Source organism: Manihot esculenta, chromosome 9 (assembly GCF_001659605.2).
Source record: "Manihot esculenta cultivar AM560-2 chromosome 9, M.esculenta_v8, whole genome shotgun sequence".
In the NCBI taxonomy this organism is placed as follows: Eukaryota; Viridiplantae; Streptophyta; class Magnoliopsida; order Malpighiales; family Euphorbiaceae; genus Manihot; species Manihot esculenta.
In genome coordinates, this window is record NC_035169.2 from 36,992,104 (window position 1) to 37,016,001 (window position 23,898).

Genomic DNA, 23,898 nt, shown 5'->3' on the forward strand with positions numbered 1-23,898 from the left:
AAGATGGTAAAGGTCCATGGAAGGTTGCTGATCCTCTTATTAACACAAAAACTTCTGCTTTTCTTGCTCATGTTCATGAAACTTGCATCTCAGAAGCTGGCTGCCAAGTTACTCATCTCAGAAGCAGCTAACTGCCAAATGTATCTGCCTGTTCAGCCCTGACTTGTTTTTATTTTTTTTTGTATAATTCGCTCCGACTAGGGTTTGACTCCACATCTCTCTGTCTGGAGACGATTATAGAACCAATGAAATAGAGCTCATATATTATTCTTCTTCTTTGTTTAAGCTAGTACATATGTGTTCATTTGTGAATCCTAATGAATAAAGACTGTGAAAACTTCTTTTCTTTGAGTCTCTTCAAAATTTTCATATATATATATGCTCTGGTGTTCATTTGATCTTTGAATGTATTATTATTTTCAGTCATGGCTCATGGGTGCCTAAAGAAGCAAGAGCAAGTGATTAAATATAAATAATTGAGCCAAAGCAACACTGATATTGTTATGGCATTACTCTTGCTAGAAACAAAATAGCAAACCAAATATCTCTTTTTTAATTACCCAACACTGACTACACGACGCGAATCAATAATCTCTTTGTGACCGAGTTGGAGCCAAATGAAGAAAAAAAGAAACATAATTTCTTTGGTCAAAATTAAAGTGCAGAATGTGAGAAGTTCAGTTTATGGTGGATGTTAATTATTCCCCTGAATTTCTTCAGCAGGTTGTCTTGGCAAAAAAGCACTTGGAATTCTAATAATGATGAGCACTTGGAAATCTGGTGGTTCCAGCTGCAGGCAGGCACTTTCATCTTCATGTCATTTTTCCATTGGCAAGATGCCAGGCAGGAATCCAACACTTTTCCAAGAAAGAGGGGTTGTGGTACATAGGTACCTCTCTTGTCTCCTTTTTATTTTCAATGGCTCTGTCAATTTGCAGAGAACCCCTGAAAAGATTAAAGTTCCAATTGAATAGAAATTTTTCTCTGAATAGACATGATATGGCGTTTAGTGCTCTAGTAGAATTGTTATATTTATATTTGAATTACAGAATCTCTAACTATATTTTATTAGTATTTACCATTGAACCCTAATAATTAACAATAATTTATTAATTAAATCAAACAATCCTTAAACTCTAATTATCTTATTCCTAAGAATTTATCCACCTTGATGGTGGATGTGCCTCCAAAAAACAACTGATGATTATAAACTTTCCAAATTCTTCCTTTGTACTCCACTATGTTGTGGTTCTCTTGTCACCTCTTTTCCCCCCTTCCTCTTTATTTTACAATTAATTTCACTACTGTTGATGGCTAATTTAATGTCAATTTTGCTTTTGAAATTAAATAGGATTCTTATAACAACAGCCACACAGATTCAAAGAAATATACATTCTGCGTAATAAAAAAAATATTTATTTCGACAATAAATGTTATATCAATAAATAATATACAAAAAAAAATCAAATTTAATAATATATATATATGTAATTTCTAGTGTGGAATTGTCATAATGTCATTGTTATCAACAGAAAATATTCTTTTTTTATACAATGGAAGATTTAGTCTATAAGCAAGAAAATTGAAATGAATCATTTTGACCAAAAAAAGGAATAATATTTCTCAAAGGAGATGATTGATGAGTTTAAAAAAGGTTGGTCCTTTTTGATAATTTGTATATACAAATATGAATGGATTGATACCATCCTAGCTATAATGGCAACTAGCAAATGTCTTGTTAGTTAAGCCTATGCAAGTGGATTGCAAACAAACAAATACTTCTTTTTTGTGATAATTACAAAAAAAAAAATTTACCTTTTCAAAATTTTTATAATTATATTATATTTTCACTCACAGACTTATCTATCTTAATAATTTATGCATTTAAGTAAATTTGTGACCAACACGTTTAAAGGTTGTAGACTCTTAAGTCTTTATATTTTGTTACATACCTATTTTATTAGTCATTTAATAGAGAGGAAGGTATAAATAGTATTATAAAAAGGTATGAATTTAATTAATAAAAAAATGAATTGATACAATTATAAAAATTTAAATTCCTCCTCTTTTTATTATTTTAAACCAAGTAGTCATGTTGATCGACCCTATTCTTTCGATGGTTGTAACGACCCGAAAATCGGCGCTAGAATTCAGATCGGCTTAAGGCCGTCGAGATCCGTAGCAAGCCTAGCATACATCCTATCACCTGGTCAAATCCCATATATGATCAAAACATTAACAAAAAAACTTAAATATCTGATGTATATACCGAGTTTGACCTGTATGCCACATAACTGAAAATATAAAAGAACCCCATATTAGAGCCCTCATCAAATGCTCTAGCTGGGTCGACATTACATACATCATGTACTAAAAAGAGGACTAACCAAGCCTTAAGGCCAAGCACAATACTAATCCACAGCATAACTCTACTTTACGTTACATTACATCACATTATCTTACAATACATTATATCAGTTTACATTACATGTCCACACTAACATACTAATCTATTACAAAGCCATAACCTTTACCCTTGACGTCTTTCTGGACTACCTCTGACCTGCAAGTCTGGGGGTTAGGGGAAAGGGGTGAGCTAAAAAGCCCAGTGAGCAGAACAGATAAACAATAATAATAAACATGCTTTTATGGAATGCGTCACAGCACAAACAATTCACATCACGGATGGACATGACCTCCAAAACTCCCTCTGACTGTAACATATCATGGTGCCCGACCCTCAAAGGGGCTCCTCAGGACTTCATTATGCCCGGCACTCGGTGGAGCTCCTCAGGACTTCATTATGCCCGACCCTCGGTGGGGCTCCTCAGGACTTCATTATGCCCGACCCTCGGTGGGGCTCCTCAGGACTTCATTAACATAACATATCTAGGGCTATTGGGGTCGCCTTGGTCCATCCACATCAACATCAAATTATGCAATGCAACATCTTCGTGAAATCTAATGCAACAGTCTAATACATATACATGGTATTCATGATGCGTGAACATGCTTAAAACATTTAAGTTAGTTCTACTAACCTCTGGCAGACTCTGAACTGACTCTGCAATAGCTAACACTGCTGGCCTCCTCGGTCCCTCGGGTCCGATCCTACACAGGTGGACTCGAATGAGGTGCCAAACACACTCTAAACAACTTATAAACAACTCCCCAAAAACTCCCTCAAACATCCTCAAAACATGCATAGAAAACAACCATATGAAAGGGCTGGACAGGGCACTTTCGGCGGCCGAAGGTCCCTTCCAGACCCGAAAGCCATGCAGGTTCGGGGGCACTTTCGGCAGTCGAAAGTCCTTATAGAGCCGAAAGTCTGGCACCTTCGACGGCAGGTTCGGCGGCCGAAACTTCTCACAGATTGAAAGTCCTGGCCTTCGGGGGCACGTTAGGCGGCCAAAGCTGCCTCCCATGCAGGTTCGGCGGCCGAACATGGGTTCGGCGGCCGAACCTGGTTCTCTCTGAACGACAGGTCTGAATCTGTCTCAAGCCAAACCAAACTCAAAACAACCCAAAACATTACATGCTCTCTCCCAAACATGCAAACATACTCCCACATGCATATAGGGGCATAAACTAACTTAAACCCCCAACATAATATCATATAAACAAACATTGGGCATAAAACCCACATAAACCTTAACATGCATATCTACCCATACTCAAGCATTAAGACTTCTTTAAACTTACTTAAAACTTTATGAAACGTAAAGGAAAGCAAGGATCTACACTTACCTCTTGAAGATCGAGGGTTGGTACGATCCTAACTTGAAGATATAGAGAATCCAAGCTCCAAAACTTCGATCTAAACTTTAAAACTCTTCAAAACAACCATGAAACTTATAAAAACCTTGGGAGATTGAAGGAAAGACATGAAATCAACCAAATGAGGCATGAACTCACCTATGACCGAAAGAGGGCGATAAAACTCGCCCATTTTCGATCTGAGGGCCTTTTATAGGTGGCTGAGCAGAACACCTTCGAAAGCCAAACCTGCTTCCGAAACACCCCCATGTTCGGCGGCTGAACTTGGTTTCTTTCCTCAAAGCCTTCAGAGGCCTAAAGCACTCCCGAAACAGCCCCATGTTCGGCGGCCGAACTTGAGGTTCGGCCGCCAAACCTGGGTCCTTCCTCCTTGGCCTATTCTTTTCAAAACTCATTTCTTTTCCATTTAAAACCATAAAATCATGTGAAAACATTTTAGAAACACATTTTACCCCTCTAGAAGACTCTGGCATTTTCAGAAATTCCAGATTCCAACGGAGATTCCGCCGGAAGGTAGGGATTCCGATGCCGGAATCTAGACGGGTATTACAATGGTAATTAATATTCATTCGAAAATTATTAAATATTTCAAGTGTATTGTAGCTAATAAATTTATCGCATATTTTTATCATCTATTTGATTTTTTATTAATTTTATATCTTTTATTATGTTTTTCAAAAAAGCAAAAATGAATTAAAATTAATGAAAAAACAAGTTGATTATGTGAGTTAATTAAAAATTTGCTCAAATCTCTAGATAAATCTCCAAACACCGACAGAAGCAAATCTGATGCAGAAAAAAAAAAAAATCTTTCTATTAAAAAATACGTAATTTAATGCGTTTTATATATTTGTGAGAGTGTATGCTCTTAGAACCATGTATGATTTCTGGCTATTATCTATGGTTAGAGGTAGACAAATTAAAATTAATCTTCATCCCTACAATATAGGTAATGACAATCCTTAAACATATGTGTTATATGTTTAAATTTTAATTATAAATTAATGATAATAATTTAAAAATAACTGTATTAATTTTTAAATATAAAATAAACTATTTATTAAGATATTATTATAAATAATAAAAATTAAATGTTTTTATAATAATTTTAAACCGTTATCAAAATATATACTTTAAAAAACTAATTAATTTTTATTACAAGAGCACCACGTATTTAAAAAAAAATTAAAAATATAAATAGTATAGAATCTTTGAGATAATTATGAATATATATGGCAACTAATGATGCCAAAACAGTAAAATGTACAACTTAGCATATGAAAATGTCAAATCAATCTTTGGATTAACAAATCTTATATGTGAAATTAGTACAATTAATAAAATTTATTTTAAATTAATTATATATATGTAATAATTTATATTTCATAATATCCGATAAAAAGCAACTTTGATACAAAAACAGATCTTATTACTACAGATTGGAATTGTAAACCCTAATTATCCCTTAAGGAAAAAATGGACCAGACCAAAGACCATTATAATTATTATTATCCCAAAAAGGAACATTCACATCATCACCCAAAAATCCCATGTTCTCCTGTTGTTGATTGATCCAATCTGTGATCCATGGCTGCTTCTGCATAGCTTCCATGTTCATCTCAGAAGCTTGCTTCTCAGCCTCCTGCTGTGGTGCAATATCTTTAACCTCTCCACTAGGTCCAGCCACAGCCACAGAAGCTGAAGAATTAGCCTCTTTTTTAAGTGAATCAATCTTGTTTTGAACCTCATTCAAGTTTTGATTTATTAACCATTCAAGATCGTTCAAATCCAGCATGTTAAGGTTGTTTAGGCTGTTTCCAACTAAAGCCTGAAACATGACCTGTGTCATTTCCTTCTTTCGATTGTCCCTCTGTTGTTTCTTGAGCTGCTCATTGGCTTTCGAGATCCTTTGCCTGAGGAAACTGTCTTGGTTCACCATTTTCTTGCTCTGTTCCATCTCAGGCATGTTTTTGAACTTAGTAAGCACACGTTGTGCTCCAGAAGGTGACGGCCAAATCTCAGGCTGAGGATCATAGGAACTATAGATGATGGCACAAGCATCAACACCACAAAGGGTGCTTAACTCGCTCACCTTCTTCAATAGTCCCTTCTTCCTTTTCTTGAAGGTTCCTTTTCTTGCAGAATCATTGCTGATATATGCAAGCTTCACCTTCTTCCTAGTCATGGAGGCAGCAGCAGCAGCTCAAGAAACAAAAGATTTGGTTGGCTGCTGCTTGAATTGGCCCTTGCATTACATGCTTTGTTATTTATAAGGCTACACAGATACCCTCATTAATATTATAAGATTATTGTATTGCTAATTCTTGGTTGTAAATATTGTGTGTTTTTGGAAACTATTTGATTTTTATCATAATATAGATTAGGTTTATTTGAGGAGTAGGTAAAGGGTGGATTATTTGTAACCGTTTATTTTTACAAAATCATTAAAAAATAGAGTATAGAATTTGAGATCTCTTAAATTTATTCAGATGTACCTATCACCAGACCATCGGACTAAATATAAAGTATTATTATTATTAGGTCTATTTAATTTTTTTTTTTAAATTAGGCTAGTGATAAAACATATCATGTATTATTAAGATAAAAATTCAAATCTGACTATAAAGGATAAAGTATATTAAGAGGAACGACAACAAATTTTAAATAATTAATTTATTTTATTTTTTAAAAAAATTAATATAACCTGCTATGGTAAGTTTTTAGGTTACCAAAATGAAAAATAATTATTTTAAATAGTTTTTTTTTATATTATTCTATTTTTTATTATTTTTCCATCACTCTCTTTTTTTATTTCAAAAATTAAAGATTAATTCTAAACAGAATCATTTCAGCTTAAATAAAATTCAAATTTAATAATAAAATTTATTAAAAATAAAATATTCTATTAATAAATAACTACCAATCAATTTTTATTTTAAAAATATTAATTAATTATAGAGAATATATAGTTGTATTACTTTAATTTATTATAGCTTTATTGGAAATGAAATTAAGTTATTAGAGATATCTTTATATTTTTTTAAGTATGAAAATACAAGTGTACGGTGAAATTTAAATTTATTTTTATTATATATTTATTATTTGTTATTTCAGATTAAATTAATTTGTAAATTAATTTAGATAAAAATTTGAAAATGATTTAAATTATGAGGACATCTCTAAAATAATATTAGAAAAATATAATAATTTACGAAAATATAAAATGAAGAGTTTAAAATTATAAAGTAAAAAATAAAAAATAAAAGTTAATGCAATAGACTATTCAATCAACTCCAGAGGCCCAACCCATTAGCGGAAGGAGAGAAATAGCCAACTTGATCTCCATCCCAAACTCCCAACTAAGCATGAAACAAAGATCAACCATAAACCCCAGAAAAACCCACTTTTTGAGTTCTAAATTTTTCGTGAGATTACTGCAAATGATCATCTGTTAGCTGTTTCACGAAAATTCAGAGGTGAGTTTTGCTCAGATTTTATGGCAATGGTTTTCTTTCTCTTCGATTGCTGAAAAAAATGTATCTTGTTGCAGTATGTAGTTCATGGGTTTTCTCTTTAAATGCCAACTTAATTTCATTACTGATATTATTTCTGTTCCAGTATCTGCTCTAAACTTTCATTTGTTGGTTCTGTAGGAGAAGATTCTTATAAATGTGGTGCTGTGTCTGAATATCATTATTAATTTAGTATTTAATGTGTTGATTTGATTTCATAATTACTCAAAGTTATGCTTTTTATTTAATTTCTCATTTGGATATCTTATATGGGTTGAGGGCAATTGTGTGCATCAAATTTGATAGACAATCTTACCCTGATTGAGTAAACCCCCAGGTTGCAGAGCAATAATATTTTCTGATATTCTTTCTGTTTCAGCATTTGTCAGTTCCACTTCCTTGTAGAATTGTTACTGTTTCTGAGAGACATCATTTGTTTTATGAGCAAATTAGAGGTAATTATGGATTAAAGATTTAGCATTGAAAGCTTCTGCTGTCAGTGAACTTCTCCATGATAATATTATTTTCCCTTATTAAAATGTGGGAACTGATACTATTAGTGGGAGAAAAATCTTTTATGTTGCTTCAATATTTAGATAGTAATTTGAATATATTTGTTCCCAATTTGACATTCTGAGCTTTCTGAGGAAACAGTTTTCTCTTGACCTATCTTCTTTTTTATTGTCCACCATGGCGCTTCTAAACAGAATATGTAAATGTTCTCTTTATCTTCTGCATATCTGTTTTGTTTCAAATGTTGTGAGCTCGGAAATAATCATCTAAGAGGGGAAAATGAGTTAATGACCAAACTTAAACATGTAAGCTTATTGATGGTTGCATTAATTTATATGTTTATGTTGAAAATTTTATTAACCATTTCTTCTAGCTTTAGATCTGTTTTGTCTTGTTTATCCATTAGAGATATTGGAGAAAAAAAAATCTGATTTTGTTTTATTACTTTGGTTGGGATAATAGCTATTGTCCTTTGGGCGAAGATGGCATGCTGTTGCATCATGGACTTGGGATGCTCAAGATGAAACATGTGGGATCTGTAGCATGGCCTTTGATGGCTGTTAAACACCCTGGAGATTATTGCCCCTTAAGTAAGTTGCCTCTCTAACAAGTTTCTATTTCCTTATTTTGCTCAAGTCATTCCTCTGTTGCCATATTCAGTATTACAGAGGTCTGCCCATTTCTACTCAAGCAACTACCTATTGTAGTCTGAGTTACCGAATGATCAAGCAAGCACTCTTGAATGGTTCTCAGGCACTTGATCAATCTATTCAACTAATGTTCAATATGGATATTAGCATGACTGGAAGGTCTAAAATGATTAAGTTAAGGAGTTAATTCAGATCAGAATAATATCAAGTTATATAGAGGCTGCTTTTTTTTGTGTGTGTATGTGTAAGAATAACAGGTGGGAAACACATGTGTTGTTTATGAGAAGTAGGGACTCATTGAAACTTCAGTGCTTGGCTTTTAAATTTTCAACCTTTAAAATTTAAATTGATTGGCGATTACTCGAGTACAAAGATGATGACAGATAAGATAGGTAACATGGTGGGGGCCTTGGCATTTAAAAGTGCATCAACATCAGGGAAGCCCCCTGTCCCTTTTTGTGAGAAAATAAAATATAAGATAACTTTGAAATATATTCCTTAATCTTTGGTTTTTCCTTCAGAAGTTGAATGTTTTGTCGCCTACGTTTCCCCAAAATTGTTCATATTGCAATTACAGGCTATAGCAGTAACAGCATTTACAATCTACTAAATATAAGTAAAGCAGAGGGCCCAGTGGTACTGGAGTCGTCTAAGAACTGTGAAGTGTCCGGTTTGAGCTAATTGTTACAAAGAAAAAATGAAAACAAGTAAAGCAGGTGTGCCATTGTGAAGTGAACATGAGTTATTCAAATGTCAAATGACATAATATTGCTTGTCTAAATATAATAGGTGCCTTGTGTATGTGTATGTGAAGAAAATAGGTGGTAAAGCTTGTGTAACTAACGATTATCCATATATATTTTCAAAGATTTTTGTGTCATCACAACCAAATCATTATTACACATGTCAGCATATATAATCCGGATGCATTTTTTCTCCCCTTGACCCTTTCTGTCGGCAAGACTTGCATCATTAGCTAATCTATTTTTCAATTCATTGGTGAGATATCCTCTCTTTACTCTGTTGATGTGCTTATGTAACTTATTAGATTTAATAGAAAATTTTTGGAGAATGATGAATTTAATTGCTGTAATATCAACCTCTTGTTGCAGTTTGGGGTGTGTGCAACCATGCTTTCCATCTTCACTGCATCTTGAAATGGGTGAATTCACAGACTTCTCAAGCACACTGTCCCATTTGCCGCAGAGAACGGCAGTTTAAAGGATGAAGAAATCCACATCCATCCCAAAAGCTTTCTTTCTTTTTTAGTTTTTGCCCTTTTTTCTTTGTTGTTGTCTCTGTTTTTTTCTTGTGGGTATCTTCAATCTGTAGTGCAGTGAATCATAGAACGATCAACTTTGAGTTTTATAAACGTTTTGTTCATTAACAATTGTTGCTGTCATATCATATTATTGCAACTTTGTCCTTTCTTGATGTGAACATGTGGAGGTTGTTAATTTATAATATCAAAGGTTGATCTTTCTAATTCTTTATTGAGATATGGCTGTGAATAATTTGATAAGGTTGATCTCCGAAGATACGCAACCATACTTGTTAAACACCATGTGTGACTCTGTATGTATCTTGTTGGATGGATTGGAAACACATGGCATTTCTGCAAACAGTGCAAGGGAAGACTTCTGAATTTTTATTAACATGTTCATCACAAGGCTCTATAAAATCCAGGATTGTCAAGCAAATCCCAATTGGTAAAAGATGCAATTTTTATTTATTAATCAGAAAGCAAATTTCTCTGAAAACCATCTTGAAATTATTCAAAATGGATAATTGTTGCCTAAAACGGAATATGCGTAGAACTTGAAACAAGTATTCACCTATTAAGTCCAACCCACCTAACTTGAAATAAGTATAAAATTATTACTAGGTTTTGTGAGTTGTCAAATCTTTAGGCTACTTGCGATGGCTGGCCATGGATTAATAATTGATACTATCAAACATATCTGCTCCAGAAGAGAAACCCATAATATGGAAAAAAAAAAGAAAAAAAAAAAAAAACTAGAACCATCTTATTTTGCTTTTGATTAATTTTACCCTAACTAGTATGTAGATAAAGAGTTCGTTTGACAATTATTATTTAAATTTTTATCAAGAAATTTTAATTTAATTTAATTTAATACATTTAACTATAAAAGCAGTTCCCCTGAACAGAGCCTTAAAATAGATTGATACCAATTAAAGATGATAGTTGAATATTGCTAGAACAATAACTTTAATACACGAATAAAGGTCGTATGGGTGAGATGTTGCATAGCATATAGAATCTTCCTTTTAGTTGTTCTATTCTGCTTTTATTGAAAGCTTTCTTTGCCAATTTCACTTGCAAAACTAGGGGACTATACAACTGGGAAATTCCAGAAAATTTTCAGTGGCTTCTGATTCCTGATCGTCATTCCAAGCACATATCCAACCATAATTCCAACAACCAAAAGCAGAGATCTTTATCACCACTTGGTCATGAGAGAATAGGGTTATAATGATAATAATAATAATAATACAAATCACATTGGAAACAAATTTGAAGTTGAAAGAGACACTAACAGTAACATGATCATTGACAAGCCATTCTCCTACTCACAAAGCCACTCAAATCCAATGGCAATGACCCTTTTTACATCAAATTAATATATAGAATAAATAGAAAATTCTATATTAAAATACACACACACACACACACAAGAATGATCCATATGACTACATCAAATTAAACAGCACAACTCCATCAAATCAAATGGTTATTAGCTTTCCACCTGTCAAAAAAAAAAAAAAAACACCCCCCAATTAAAGAAAGCTTAATAGCTAAATATGACTTTATTTAACTTGTAATTATCTCAACTTTAGACTAAATGATAAGTGCATGCCATCTCACTTGAGGACCCCATGCATCAATGAATCCTTTTGTAGTGGGTAAAAAAAAAAAAAAGGAAAAGTTGAGTGTTTGGTAGGAAATGAAAGAATATGATGCATGGAGAGAAATAGTGATGGATGCTTACTGAAGAAGATGAAGATCATCACTTGGTAATGGCATAAACAGCATAGATAATCCCAGGAATGTACCCAAAAAAGGTGAGAACCAAACAGATCCAAAACTCAGCCTGCAGAAACACAAAAATTAAACCCTCAAGATTATATAACATAATCGCAGATAATTTAGACTTAAAATTAGCATGAAAAAGCAAAAATAATTTAACTACCTTACAACCATACTTAAGGAAGACACCAAGAGGAGGCAAGAGGATAGCCAAGAGGATATCTATGCAAGTAGCAGTTCCCTCATCTGCCATGTTCACTTGTTTTTCTTTAGAATTCAAACGTTTTCTATTGAGTAATTATCACAAACACTTTAAGAACTCTCTCCCTCTGGAAACCTACTTCTTTGTCTTTCCTTTTTATGAGATAAGCTTAACCTCCAAGAGCTCGGTATATATAGTGCAGCGGCCACGGCATCCACTGGAATATACCACGTGTAAGGTGGTGATTTGGCGGTTGGCTTTTACAAGTGCGCTTCCTTAGCTTTGTCAGCAATCAGCGTGGGGTGATGAGGCTTTTGAGAATCCCATATTCTATGGGTGTATGGAACTACAGGTAGAGGTCAGCTGTATGTAATTAATTCCCATGAACGTGCCACGTGTTCCTTCCCATGTGCATTTCCTCCTCCCTTCATTTATAAGGTATCAAATTTTGAATTGGATTTGAACCCATTCCTTACCAGATTGCACATCCAATTCCCCAATAATTATTTATATTTTTTTTATCATTTAATTTTAAAATTTAAAATGATATATTAAAAATTTTATATGAAATTTAAAGTTTAAAAGTGCGTCAAAGTTTAAATTTCTAAATTTTGAGAATTTTTTTTTTTTTTTTTTTTTTTTGTAATCAGTGGATAATTCTTACCTCTAGAATTTTGCAAGCCACTCACTCACATGAGCGCGTGAAGAAGTTTGACCAAACTGCTCATTCTGACCAGACTGTTAAAAAATCAGACGGTTCATTCTTCGTAACATCGAAGCATCGACGGCGGGGAAAGTAGACTTTAAAACCTGGAAAGCCAATAGACATAATACAAGTGTACAGCGCACGCAGTATCCACGTGAAGCCAACCGTCCTGGAATAAAATCATATAACCGACCAAAAACTAAGCATCGACTCTGGACGTAACCGCAATAACTAGTCACAGTCACACGTGTGAAGAGATTTCTTTAAGGAGCAGCCACGTGTGCCAGGTACGAGGCATATGAGAAACAGTGTGTGATCATATGATCATATCCAAGTGGCACTCAAGTTCACAGCATTTGATTAGCTGCTGAAATTTCTCATAAAAAAAAATAACTCAAATATACTTTTTTTAAAAAAATTCTCCATCTGGAAAGCACAAATTTACTCTTTTTTTCAATTTCAAATTATTATTTATTAATTTTAATATATTTTTTAAGAAAAAAGAAAATAAAAATAAAAACCTTAGCAGGCCTGTTTAGGCAGAAACAGTCGGACTTTTGAGATGCATTTGCAGTTGTGGGCTGTGACATTTTGGCCCGTCGGCGACATACATTGATTAAAGAATTAATTGGAGGAAAATATTTTCTTAATCAAATGACAGATTAAAGTAATTTCAAAGAAAAAATATTCTCTTTAAAAAAATTTTGTACATTTTATACATTATATTAACATTACTAAATTTTGCACAATTAAATTTACCTTTATTTTTTAATATTATAGCCATAAACGGAAAATTGAATTATTTATTATAAAATAATTTCATAAAATATTTTTTATAAATATATTTCTTATATGTAAGTTTTTTTTAAATAAATGGAGGTTTAAAACTGTTGATTCGAGAAAAGATTACTTATAAAATGGCTCTTTCTATAAAAAAATATATATATATTTTTTATAACTATTTCTTTTTTTAAAATCCTATAAATTGATATTTTAAGTATTCAATCATTTTATTTTCATCACTTTCCAAATTTTTTTTAAAAAAATATCATCATTTTCATTTAAAATTCAAGACACATATATATAATACTATTTGAATTATTTTTACTTTTTTTCTATAATTTTATCTTTATTTTCTTTTTAATTATTTTAAAATTTTTATCCATTTTTTATATTATAATAATATATAATTTATTTTATTTTTAAAATATTTCAATATATCTCTTAATATTTAATAAAATTTAATATTTTTAAAATAAATATAATAAAAAATTATTATTTTAATATATATAAAAAATAAAATAAATAAAATTATAAAATAGAGAAAATAAATTAATTATTTTATTTGACAATGATTACAATTATTCATTCAATTAAAACTTATGCATATTTCATAATATAATAAATTTTTTTTTCCTTTTACCATTTCATTCCAACCTTTAATTATTATTTAAAAAATATAAACTATCATCTATAAATCAGTTAAGCACTTTAATATACAAATAATTTCAGAAGGGCACCCATAAATTATGAGTGCATGCTGATGCAGTCCCAAAATTCAAGAATTTTGTTTTTTTTTTTAAAAAAAAACCAATATTAATATCTAAACCCCTTTATTCTCTTGAAGCTTGATTAGAAATCGAATTTTAAAATTAAATCACAAAGAAGAAATCAGCTGATGATCTTCATATACCAGTCCAACACAACCTGCAACTGCAAGCCAAACCTAATAAAAGAAGATGAAATTTGAATTTAAGGAGCATACAAAAACCTAATGAAGCCATGCACGCCCATGAAAGAAAGAAAGAAAGAAGAAGACGAGAGATGATGAGGAGAGAGAGGAACGATCGGAAAGCTATGGAATGGGTGGAGTAGGGAAGATAACAAACAAAACGAAAGCCCCACAGTTATCTTCCCCACTTACCCATCTCATAACCTTCCGAAAATCCTTGCTTTTTCTCCATTTCCTCTTCAATCCTGTCTCTCTTTTGTTCACTTGCCTCTGTATATATATTGCTGTCAACTATCAACCCTACCTACTTTAGATATCCACCATTGGATTGGATTCACCTTGGACATCATTTCGCTTTCTTGGTTTAGGTTCTTGACTTTTTGGGCAAGAATCATAATGGTCCCCATTTGTAAGCTTCTTGAAAATTTGCTCTGCCTGCTTCTTCCGGTGGTGGAGGCATATTGAAGCTTATCTTGCCATTATTGAAGCTCAAGTTTCAAAGTCAAGCTCTTTCTCTTTGATTGGCCCAACTCTTTTAGGGCTGGCCTTTATCTCTCTCCCTCCCTCTTGCATTATTTTTATTTTGAGAGTTTTCTTTTCTTTTCTTCTAAAACTATTTCACAAAATAAACTACCCCTCGGTTGGGTCTTTTCAAAATTATAAAATTTGAAATTTAATTATTCATTAGAAACAAAAAATAGCAAAAGAAAATTCGGCCTATTTTTTTATTTTTAATATATATATTATTTTTATTCATTTAATTAATTCAAAACTTAAAAAATCATAATTAAAAAAAAAAGATATTTTTGATAACCAATGAATTAAAACACACAGAAATAGTTGTCTCTTGTTATAAATCCACATTAAAAACAAAGAAAATTAAGGTAAGAATGGAGAGTATTAATTATATATTGGGGGTGAAATGAGAATCCCTTTACAGGTAATCCTTAGTATCCACGAGGAATGGATATAAGTGCAGCAGCTTTGGATCTTCCTGGTATAGGGGGACCTGATATAATAATTTTGGACCATGCATGTCAGTTGAGCACCATCGTATTCTGAATCTTGGACAGGACAGGACACATCACCCTGTTATCAATTTTGAATTTAACTTGATTTGATTTGGGATGTGTATGTATGAAATCATGTGACTAATCAAGTTGCAGTTGCAGAGAGAGGAGAGGCATATCTCATCTAACTTCGTTTTCGACTTGTCCGTTGTTGTTTATATATGTCCATAAATAGAAACAACAAGGAAGAATACTAGACGACTCATCACCCATCGCTTTACTGCTTTCACACCCACCTCTCTCTTTCTTTTCAATTTATTAATCTCTGTCACGTAGTCAGGGTATGGGCAAAAACCTGCCAAATTAAGACCTACACAGCCTCGTAAATTTCTTGTCTTTCAGCTGCTGACGTACACTGTTTTTCATTTGCACGGCAGCTATAGCTGGAGGCTACCTTAGCTTCTTAATGTTACACTTCCATCGGAGTATGGAGCAACTATATGCTTATAATGTGTTTTTCTAGTATTGGATTATGACTAGTAATGATATTAAGTTTTTTTTTTTTAAAAAAAAAAAGAACAAAAAATCAGGATTTAACTATGAAAAAAGAGTAAATAAAGGAAAAAGTAACATTGTACGTACGTATTGCAGTACTTGTACAAAAAAAAAGAAGATGGTAGACGTTACTTGTTTTCTGATTATGTTGTGCATTATAGTGTATTATGATAATTATATAACATAACTGTGGATGTTGGAGGAGTGCGTAGAGATCATGTGCATATTGCAGAAAATGGTCCTACGTCGCCCAATAACCATTATAAAATCCTCAGAGAGAGAGAGAGAGACACTGCCGTTTAGGTCACAAATTTAAAAGGCTCCGCAGCCAAGAAGGTATATATATATAATATTATTATGTTATGCCCAGTTCCCGTACGCCAGCTCTAGCATGACATAAAGGGTCACCAGCCTTCATTTCTTTTATAGTTTACATTATCTTCCATGTCTGTGAATCTTCCCAGACTTCTGCAGCAGACACTTCTCTCTCTCATACATCGCATGCACTGTAATGTAATTTAGTTTTTAGTTAGTGTATAATCTTATTATTAATGATTTAAACCAGGTAGATATGTTTAAATATATAGGAAAGAAGAATGTGTAAATTGTCAGAAATACTGAGGCTGTCTGTGATGTTGCAGTGGCGGCTCAGAGACCTTCTTGAATGATGAGTCACAGGTTTTTTTGAACGTTCAGTACAAGAAAAATAGATTAAAAAAACTTGTACAGATTTTGACAGAACGTGGCCTATTCTCTCTGTTTCCACCTATACTTATAGACTAGGTATATACTCCTTCTGATCTGTAATTATTAGCTACTATTTGAGTTTTTATAATTCGTGAAAAATTAATTATTTAATTTATATTTTTTAAAATTATGCAAATTACAACTTACAAAATTTTCAACCAGATAATAATATCATTGGGAATTTGGAAACATAAGAATATCATTGGAGATGTAGCTGTGAGTTCTCTCTTTCAATCCAAAACTGAGCCAGAATTGGGAATCATCACCATCTATTAAGTGGGGTTACGTGTTGGCTGGGAATCGTCCAAGTAAAATGGACAGCACAAGTTATCATTTTAGGACACGTAGAGCTAGCTGCTCATCAAGTTGGGACCAAAACTCTGTGTGGGGATGAGGATCATATCATAGCCATGGACAACACACACTAATTAACAAGCTGGGTCACGTGAATTGCTTACATGCACGTGAAACCCATCTTCTATTTTCATTTCCCATATGTATGTTAGGTCAATTTTTGAGAGAGCTTCTTAGCTAAATTTCATTTTAAAATTAATTTTTAAAAGCTGCTCCTTTTTCTCTATTCTCTTGATAATAATTTAGTGCATGCACCAAACATACATGGGGTGGGTGCCCTAAAACTTTGTGGCTCCACTTGGAACACTGCCAAATCCTTACCGGGTCAAGAAGGATCCACGTGGACAAAACCCATTCCTTTTTGTCTGATATATGTGTCCATTTGGGATTAAAAAACAATAATTTCTATATAAATAATACCCATCCAACTCTAGTTGCATACTATCTGGATTAATATGGCAATTTTTGTTTCTCTTTATCTAAGCAAAGAATCAAATCAATTCACTTGTCCCCAACACCAAAGAAAAAGGTGGAAATGTATAGACCCAAAAGCCTTTAATTTGCCAATAATCCAATCCAATCCACTTCAATTAATATTAGCTAATTAATTTGATTCATTATACCCTAATTTTGAGTATTTAATTTCTTTTTCTTTTATTTAACTTAACTAAATTTCAAACTCAACCTTTACAATTTTAAAAATAATGTTAGCTAAAAGTTACTAATAGTTTTACTTTTCTCTATATCTTTTTATCCATTCATTAAACTAGCTAAATTGTGTATTTTTTTTCCCCATAATCTTAGTGGGCCCTTTCCCATCTTCCCCTATCCAAGCATATAAAGTTTGTGATTTGGTGTCCCCCTCACTCTTAGCTTAAGAGTAAATTGAATATATGTAATCAAAATGTCAATTTTGACCCATGTCACATACTTAAGTTTAGTATATAAAAAAAAAGATAATTAAAAAGTTTATGTTGAACATATCGACTTAGTCATATTAATTATAGTGAAATTTACATAAAAATTTTGAATTTATAATAAATTCGATCTATGAAAAGATTGCACAGAGAACTAATCATGAATTCTATGAGTGATGTCAACTTTAGATGTTTCATATCCCTATCTTTTTATTATTAGACTTTGTTTTTTGGGTATAGCTAGGTAGGCAATTGTCCTCCCGTTAGATTTCAATTATTCAATGGGTGGCTTCTTGTCATAAAATTCAATTGTTGATGACAAGAGGGAAATTCAACAATGCCCATCTTTCTATTATTGCAAATGCCAATACCACTTGCGAACACGAAAACATCAAAAAGTCTCTCCCAAAATCAAGGGCAAGTAGAAGATAGATTGATTATTTATGGGCTTATCATGAGAAAATTTAATGGATTTATTAATTGCGTAATTTTTTTTAATTGAGAATTGGAGACGAAAAGAATAGAACTTAAAATTTCACTGTACTTACCATCAGACTAAATCTGTGAGTGCATTAATTGTATAATTTTAAAACATTAATATAATTATTGTGGAAGCAAATAGAATAACCAAATTGGCCTTCGACATGTATGCTTTGACATGTCTATATTGTTTGTTTTCCATTATAAAAGCAAGCATAAGAGCCCATATCTACAACCCACAACCAATTTTGTATAGGATAAGTTATAATAGCATTGAAGATAATATGCTCCATTCAAATTCATGGCATAGGGACACTCCCACCAACCTAATGAGAAGAACTGCCCAACTATTCAATTTAACAATTTCTTCATCCTCCACTTCAACTACCTGCCTCCTGTAATCCAATTCTACCTTTGTTTAGACGGACACAACTCCAAATTGATTGATATTTTTTTATTAATTTATTAAAAATTAAAGTTTAAAAATAATTTATTTTTTTTTTATAATCTAATTAAATTATTTCTAAAAAAGTAAACTTTCTTTATAACAAGCCCTTAGATTTTATCAGTTCACATAATTGAAGCCTTCTAATTTAAACTAGGCTTTGGGGTTACATTATAAAATTAAAATGTCTATTGAGTTTTATCTGAAAAATATTTTTTATTATTTAAATATGGGTGTGATGGGCCCACAATTAGAAACTAATAAAGAAGGAAATATTATTATTATTATTATTATAAAGAAGGAAAGAAAAAGGAGAAGACAGAACCATGGTAACAGTAGAGGTTAAAAGCAACAGAAACGGGTGAAGCACTTAAGGTTTGTGTTGTGTGTATTGATTTGAGCCCCTGCAACTCTGCTAACCTTTCGCCGTCTTCTGCGTCCACTTGGCTCCTCTCTCTCTCTCTCTCTCTCTCTCTCTCTCTCTCTCAAAGTTCTTCACTTTCTTCGAGTCAGTTAGGAGCTTTAAAAGATCAAACTTTTGGTGACTTATATTATGATTTACAACCGTGTTTACACATTTTTAATGCATTTGGATTAGCGTTCTTTTGCTGCTTCGAGGAGCTCAGATTTTCTCAAATTCCCCCTTCCTTCCTAATTGATCTGCTGTCGAGTTTCTCCATTGATTACTGGGTGGCAAGGATTTTGAGCTTTTAGTCGAGTTTCAACTGGGTTGTTGCGGTGTTTTCCCACTACTGTTCATTAATTCAGAAAAAAAAAAAAATCTCATCTTGGATTTTCTGGGTTTTAAGTTAATGATTAGAGAAGCGGAAAAGCTCCATTTTTTGCAATTTTTTAAGTTTAAAGAGGCTTAATTTGCCTTTTTTTTTTGGGGATCTTTGGGAGCCATTAAAGAATTAGGTTGACTGGTGCTTTATATTTATTTATAGCTTTGATTTTTATATGTAAATCTCACTGATTAGTGATAAGGACTGCTGTTTTTTTCAAAAAAGTATTATGTTCTGTAAATTATGTAACTGTAAAAGGAGCACTCTTTAGCCTTTCCTTTCTTTTATTTCCCTTGTCAGTTGTACTAACAACTGGGAATTGTCTTATTGTGGGGGGTTTTGTCAAGCTTTTAGTCTTGAAAACTTAACATGTTTTTGGGTTCTTTGAACATGTGCTAGAGTTAAAAGACTAGTGTTTGGAAGGCACTAATAATGGCTAACTGATTGAAATTTGGGTAATTTGTTTTTAAGAAAAGTGGTGCCAACTTCACCATGCCTTTATCTGAGCTAGTGTACCGTTTGGCTAAAGGAAAGCTTGATTCTTCTCAGGAGAAGAATCCCACATGCTCAACTGATCTATCTTCTGAGTAAGTTGGATTTCTCTAATTTTCTCATCTTTTCTTATTTAGTGGTGTTAGTGTTTTTCTTCCCTATTCCACACTTTTGATTATTTTAATTTGTTTTCGTTTTCTTTTTTGTTATACATGATGTCCTCAACACAGACCTGAGACTGATTTTGTTGAGTTAGTATGGGAAAATGGTCAAATTCAATCCAGTAAGACAAGAAAGATCCAATTCTCGAGTAGTTTTCCATCTCAAACCTCCAAGATTAGAGATAAAGACGTAGCTAATGGCAGCAACACTAAAATGGGAAGGTTTGGGGCAATGGACTCTGTAATAGGTGAAGTTCCAATGTCTGTGCCGTCAGTTGAAATGGGTTTGAATCAAGACGATGACATGGTACCTTGGTTGAATTATCCAATTGAAGACTCTCTACAACATGATTATTGTTCTGAGTTTCTGGCAGAATTATCTGGTGTTACTGTAAATGAAAATTCCCAGACTAATTATGCCTCAATGGAAAAGAGAAATTGTGGCAATCAATCAGTTAGAGATCCCTGTCCTGCTTCTGTACGTAATAGTTTGAGTTTAGAGCAAGGGCATATATCAAGGGTTTCTTCAACAGGGGATGTTGATGCTAGTAGACCTAGAACTAGTTCCAGTCAGTTATATCCATCACCATCACAGCAATGCCAAACATCATTTCCTTATTTTAGATCCAGAGTTTCAGCTGGTAATAGTGAGAGTATGAGCAATCTGGCTCGCCATGCTGCTTCTGGGGATTCAATAGGAGTTCCACCTTCAGGAGGTGGTGTTCCTAGTGCGAAAATGCAAAAACAAGTTCCTGTGTCATCTGCTACTAATCCCAGTTTGATGAATTTCTCACATTTCTCAAGACCTGCTGCTCTGGTAAAAGCTAATCTTTGTAACATGGGCACAAAAGCTGGTTCAGGAATATCAAACATGGAAAAAATGGTTAGTAAGGATAAGGGCTCAATTGCAAGCCGTAGCAATCCTGCTGAATCCATACTCGCTGACACATTTAGTGGTTTACGAAAGGACATAAGCTCCAATTGCCATCCTGCTATGGTGTTACCAAAGGTTGATGCTAAATCATTGGACCCTACGCCTGCTGAGGAATCCCTTCCTGCAAAGCGACCTGAGGCCTTGGACCAAGAGGATTGTAAGAGTGATAAAAACCATTGCCAACTTGCTGAAAGTACAACCAGAGGATTGGTGGACGGTGAAAAGACCGCAGAGCATCTAGTTGCTTCTTCTTCTGTTTGCTCAGGGAATAGTGTTGAGAGAGTTTCAGATGAACGAACACAGGATTTGAAGCGGAAACACCGGGAAACAGAGGATTCTGAAGGTCCTAGTGAAGTAAGATCAAACATAGGTTTCATATTTTGTCAAATTTGCTCTTTGTATGTTATCTATATATTCCATGTACTAAGTCAATCATGTTCAGGATGTTGAAGAGGAATCTGTAGGTGCTAAAAAAGCTGCTCCTGCTCGAGGAGGTCCTGGTTCCAAGAGAAGCCGAGCAGCAGAAGTACATAATTTGTCTGAAAGGGTGAGCAAGAGTGTTCACGTTCAATATTATTCAGAAGAAAATTAGCATTTTTTAATTAAAATATCTTGATTGGTTTTATTTGGACTAAAACAAACAGAGGCGACGGGATAGGATCAATGAGAAGATGCGCGCCCTGCAGGAACTCATACCAAACTGCAACAAGGTTTAATATTTTAATCTATATTTCCTGCTGATTTTCTCATAAATGCTAGACATCATAGGATTTATGCGTTACCTACACAAAGGCTTGACCTAGTCAAAGTTGAATCAATTTTACCAAGCTTATCATGTTTATGGAAGTTTAGAACTAAGAACTCAAGTGTATGTCTTTAAAGTTTTAGACTTTTATACTAATCTAGACCTCTTCGGTTTGTGTAAGTTGAACTTCTTGTATTCTTTTCGTATTCTTGAAAGTCTATGGACATTGGACAGTTGCTGGATAATTCTTTTCAAATTTTCTTCTATTGACTGACATTTTTTTTTTCACTATAAGGTGGACAAAGCTTCAATGCTTGATGAGGCCATTGAGTATTTAAAGACCCTTCAACTTCAAGTACAGGTAATTTCTTTATATCCCTCTCAAAATTTCTTCTTCATGTTACAGGAATTGGATAATTCACTTGCTTTGGATCATTCGCCGCATTGTGCAGATTATGTCAATGGGAGCTGGTTTATATATGCCATCAATGATGTTGCCCCCAGGAATGCCTCACATGCATGCTGGTCATATGGTTCAATTCTCTCCCATGGGTGTTGGAATGGGAATGGGAATGGGAATGGGTTATGGGATGGGTATGCCTGATATGATTGGTGGATCCTCTGGTTGCTCTATGATTCAGGCGCCTCCAATGCATGGAGCACATTTTCCTGGCCCGCCAATGTCGGGGCCCAGTGCTTTGCATGGGATGGGAGGATCTAACCTTCCAATATTTGGGCTTTCAGCTCAAGGACATCCAATGCCATACCCATGTGCACCCTTAATGCCAGTGTCTGGAGGACCTCTTTTAAAAACTACCATGGGACTGAATGCTGGCGGATTGGCAGGTCCAGTGGATAATTTGAATTCTGGCCCAGGCTCCCGTTCAAAGGATGCAATTCAAAACATTTCACAAGCTATGCAAAACAGTGGTGCCAATAGCTCAATGAATCAGACATCTACTCAGGTTTGCAAATTCATAATTAAGTTGCAACTGCGCTTTCTTTGAGTAAAGGTGAACCCTTGAGTACGTGAATCTGTGCTATGAATTTATAGGAAGGATTGACGTGCATCCTTTCTCCATGAAAGGGCCATCATCACAGCTCTTCTTCATGTTGGAGAAGGAAAGCATTGACACATAAGCACTGTACACCCAAAATTTTCGTATGAATGTTGCAATAAGGAAATTGTTGTCATGGACAAAGAGGAGACAGGCATCTAATAAAGTTTCATTATTAAAATTTCAACTATAAAATCTATTTCTTGCTTATTTGATTATCAGTTGAAATCTAAAAGGCTTGCGTTTCTTAGTTCCTCATACTGAATTTTTGTTAGTTCTGTTACCACCTGAAAGAGGTGCTTGTGGAAAATTTTATAAAAAAATTTACATCATTTTCTTCTGCTATTGCCCAATTGATTTGTTCATTTCTCTACTTTATGTTTAATGACTCTGGATGTTTCTGATTGATGAGTACAAATTTGTGAGATCACATTTTCCTGAAGATATGTGAAACTAAGGTTCATTCTTTGTAATGCCAGTGCCAAGTGACAAATGAACGGTTTGAACAGCATCCTTCAGTGCAAAATAGTGGTCAAGCCTCAGAAGTCACTGACAGGGGAGCTGTGAAGTCAGCCAATGGGAATGACAATACGCCAAATCAAGTCACCGGTAAGTATGCAATTATAATTAGATGCACTTGCCATCTGGACGATATTATATAGTGAAATTTGAATGCGTAAGACTTTATCATTTGTTTGTATATGCAGCAGGTTGCGACTGACCAGCTTTTCCAATCATTGTCGTTGAAGAGGTCAACACATCATGCCTTCCACAAGGGTCAAGCTCAAGACTTTCATGGTGACTCTAGGAACACATGAACATGCAGAAAAGGGTTCCAGGCGACTGAATGATGTTGAATCTTAGCAATGATTATTTGCACTCCAGTTTCGGCACAGAGCAGTTATAGTTGGCAGAAAGGTTTTGGTATGTTGAGGAGACTTTACAGCCTTTTCTTGCTTTTGTATATTCACTTACATGTCAGAAATATGTTTTCTTTAGTAGATCTTTTTAGTACAAATTCTTTCAATTAATGAAAAGATAGATACTTTCCAATACATTTTGTTCAACTTC

At 33.6% G+C, this 23,898-nt stretch overlaps 3 protein-coding genes and 1 pseudogene across 5 annotated transcripts; 2 read left to right on the forward strand and 2 right to left on the reverse strand.

The window, feature by feature from the left end:
• Positions 1 to 5,245: 5,245 nt before the first annotated feature.
• LOC110622330 (agamous-like MADS-box protein AGL80) lies at positions 5,246 to 6,433 on the reverse strand. The gene has a single exon (XM_021766812.2). It carries the CDS (start codon positions 5,963 to 5,965, stop codon positions 5,246 to 5,248), a length of 720 nt encoding a protein of 239 aa, XP_021622504.1. The 5' UTR covers positions 5,966 to 6,433.
• A 682-nt stretch (positions 6,434 to 7,115) lies between these two features.
• On the forward strand, positions 7,116 to 9,941 carry LOC110622553 (annotated as a pseudogene).
• A 990-nt stretch (positions 9,942 to 10,931) lies between these two features.
• LOC110622229 (hydrophobic protein LTI6B-like) lies at positions 10,932 to 11,957 on the reverse strand. The gene is made up of 3 exons (XM_043960520.1): positions 11,668 to 11,957; positions 11,467 to 11,568; positions 10,932 to 11,223 (listed from the first exon to the last, which is right to left on the reverse strand). Exons 1-2 carry the CDS (start codon positions 11,755 to 11,757, stop codon positions 11,485 to 11,487), a joined length of 174 nt encoding a protein of 57 aa, XP_043816455.1. The 5' UTR covers positions 11,758 to 11,957; the 3' UTR covers positions 10,932 to 11,223; positions 11,467 to 11,484.
• A 7,007-nt stretch (positions 11,958 to 18,964) lies between these two features.
• Positions 18,965 to 23,882, forward strand: LOC110622868 (transcription factor PIF3). 3 transcript variants are annotated; one of them, XM_021767554.2, is made up of 9 exons: positions 18,965 to 19,027; positions 19,909 to 20,024; positions 20,160 to 21,378; positions 21,467 to 21,571; positions 21,669 to 21,734; positions 22,065 to 22,130; positions 22,222 to 22,734; positions 23,307 to 23,436; positions 23,535 to 23,882. In XM_021767554.2, the coding sequence occupies exons 2-9, from the start codon at positions 19,930 to 19,932 to the stop codon at positions 23,546 to 23,548; spliced, it is 2,208 nt and encodes a 735-aa protein (XP_021623246.1). In that variant the 5' UTR covers positions 18,965 to 19,027; positions 19,909 to 19,929; the 3' UTR covers positions 23,549 to 23,882. The 3 variants fall into 3 exon arrangements, with proteins under 3 accessions (XP_021623246.1, XP_021623245.1, XP_021623248.1); XM_021767553.2 differs by lacking the exon at positions 18,965 to 19,027 and having other exon boundaries at positions 19,034 to 20,024; XM_021767556.2 differs by lacking the exon at positions 18,965 to 19,027 and having other exon boundaries at positions 19,034 to 20,024; positions 23,538 to 23,882.
• Positions 23,883 to 23,898: the final 16 nt, after the last annotated feature.

Coding starts and splice junctions, on each gene's coding strand:
- LOC110622330 (XM_021766812.2), bottom strand. CDS start 5,965: ATGACTAGGAAGAAGGTGAAGCTTGCATATATCAGCAATGATTCTGCA.
- LOC110622229 (XM_043960520.1), bottom strand. CDS start 11,757: ATGGCAGATGAGGGAACTGCTACTTGCATAGATATCCTCTTGGCTATC. Junction 11,569..11,667: donor TCCTTAAGTATGGTTGTAAG/GTAGTTAAATTA, acceptor GTGTTTCTGCAG/GCTGAGTTTTGGATCTGTTT.
- LOC110622868 (XM_021767554.2), top strand. CDS start 19,930: ATGCCTTTATCTGAGCTAGTGTACCGTTTGGCTAAAGGAAAGCTTGAT. Junction 20,025..20,159: donor TCAACTGATCTATCTTCTGA/GTAAGTTGGATT, acceptor TCCTCAACACAG/ACCTGAGACTGATTTTGTTG. Junction 21,572..21,668: donor TACATAATTTGTCTGAAAGG/GTGAGCAAGAGT, acceptor TAAAACAAACAG/AGGCGACGGGATAGGATCAA.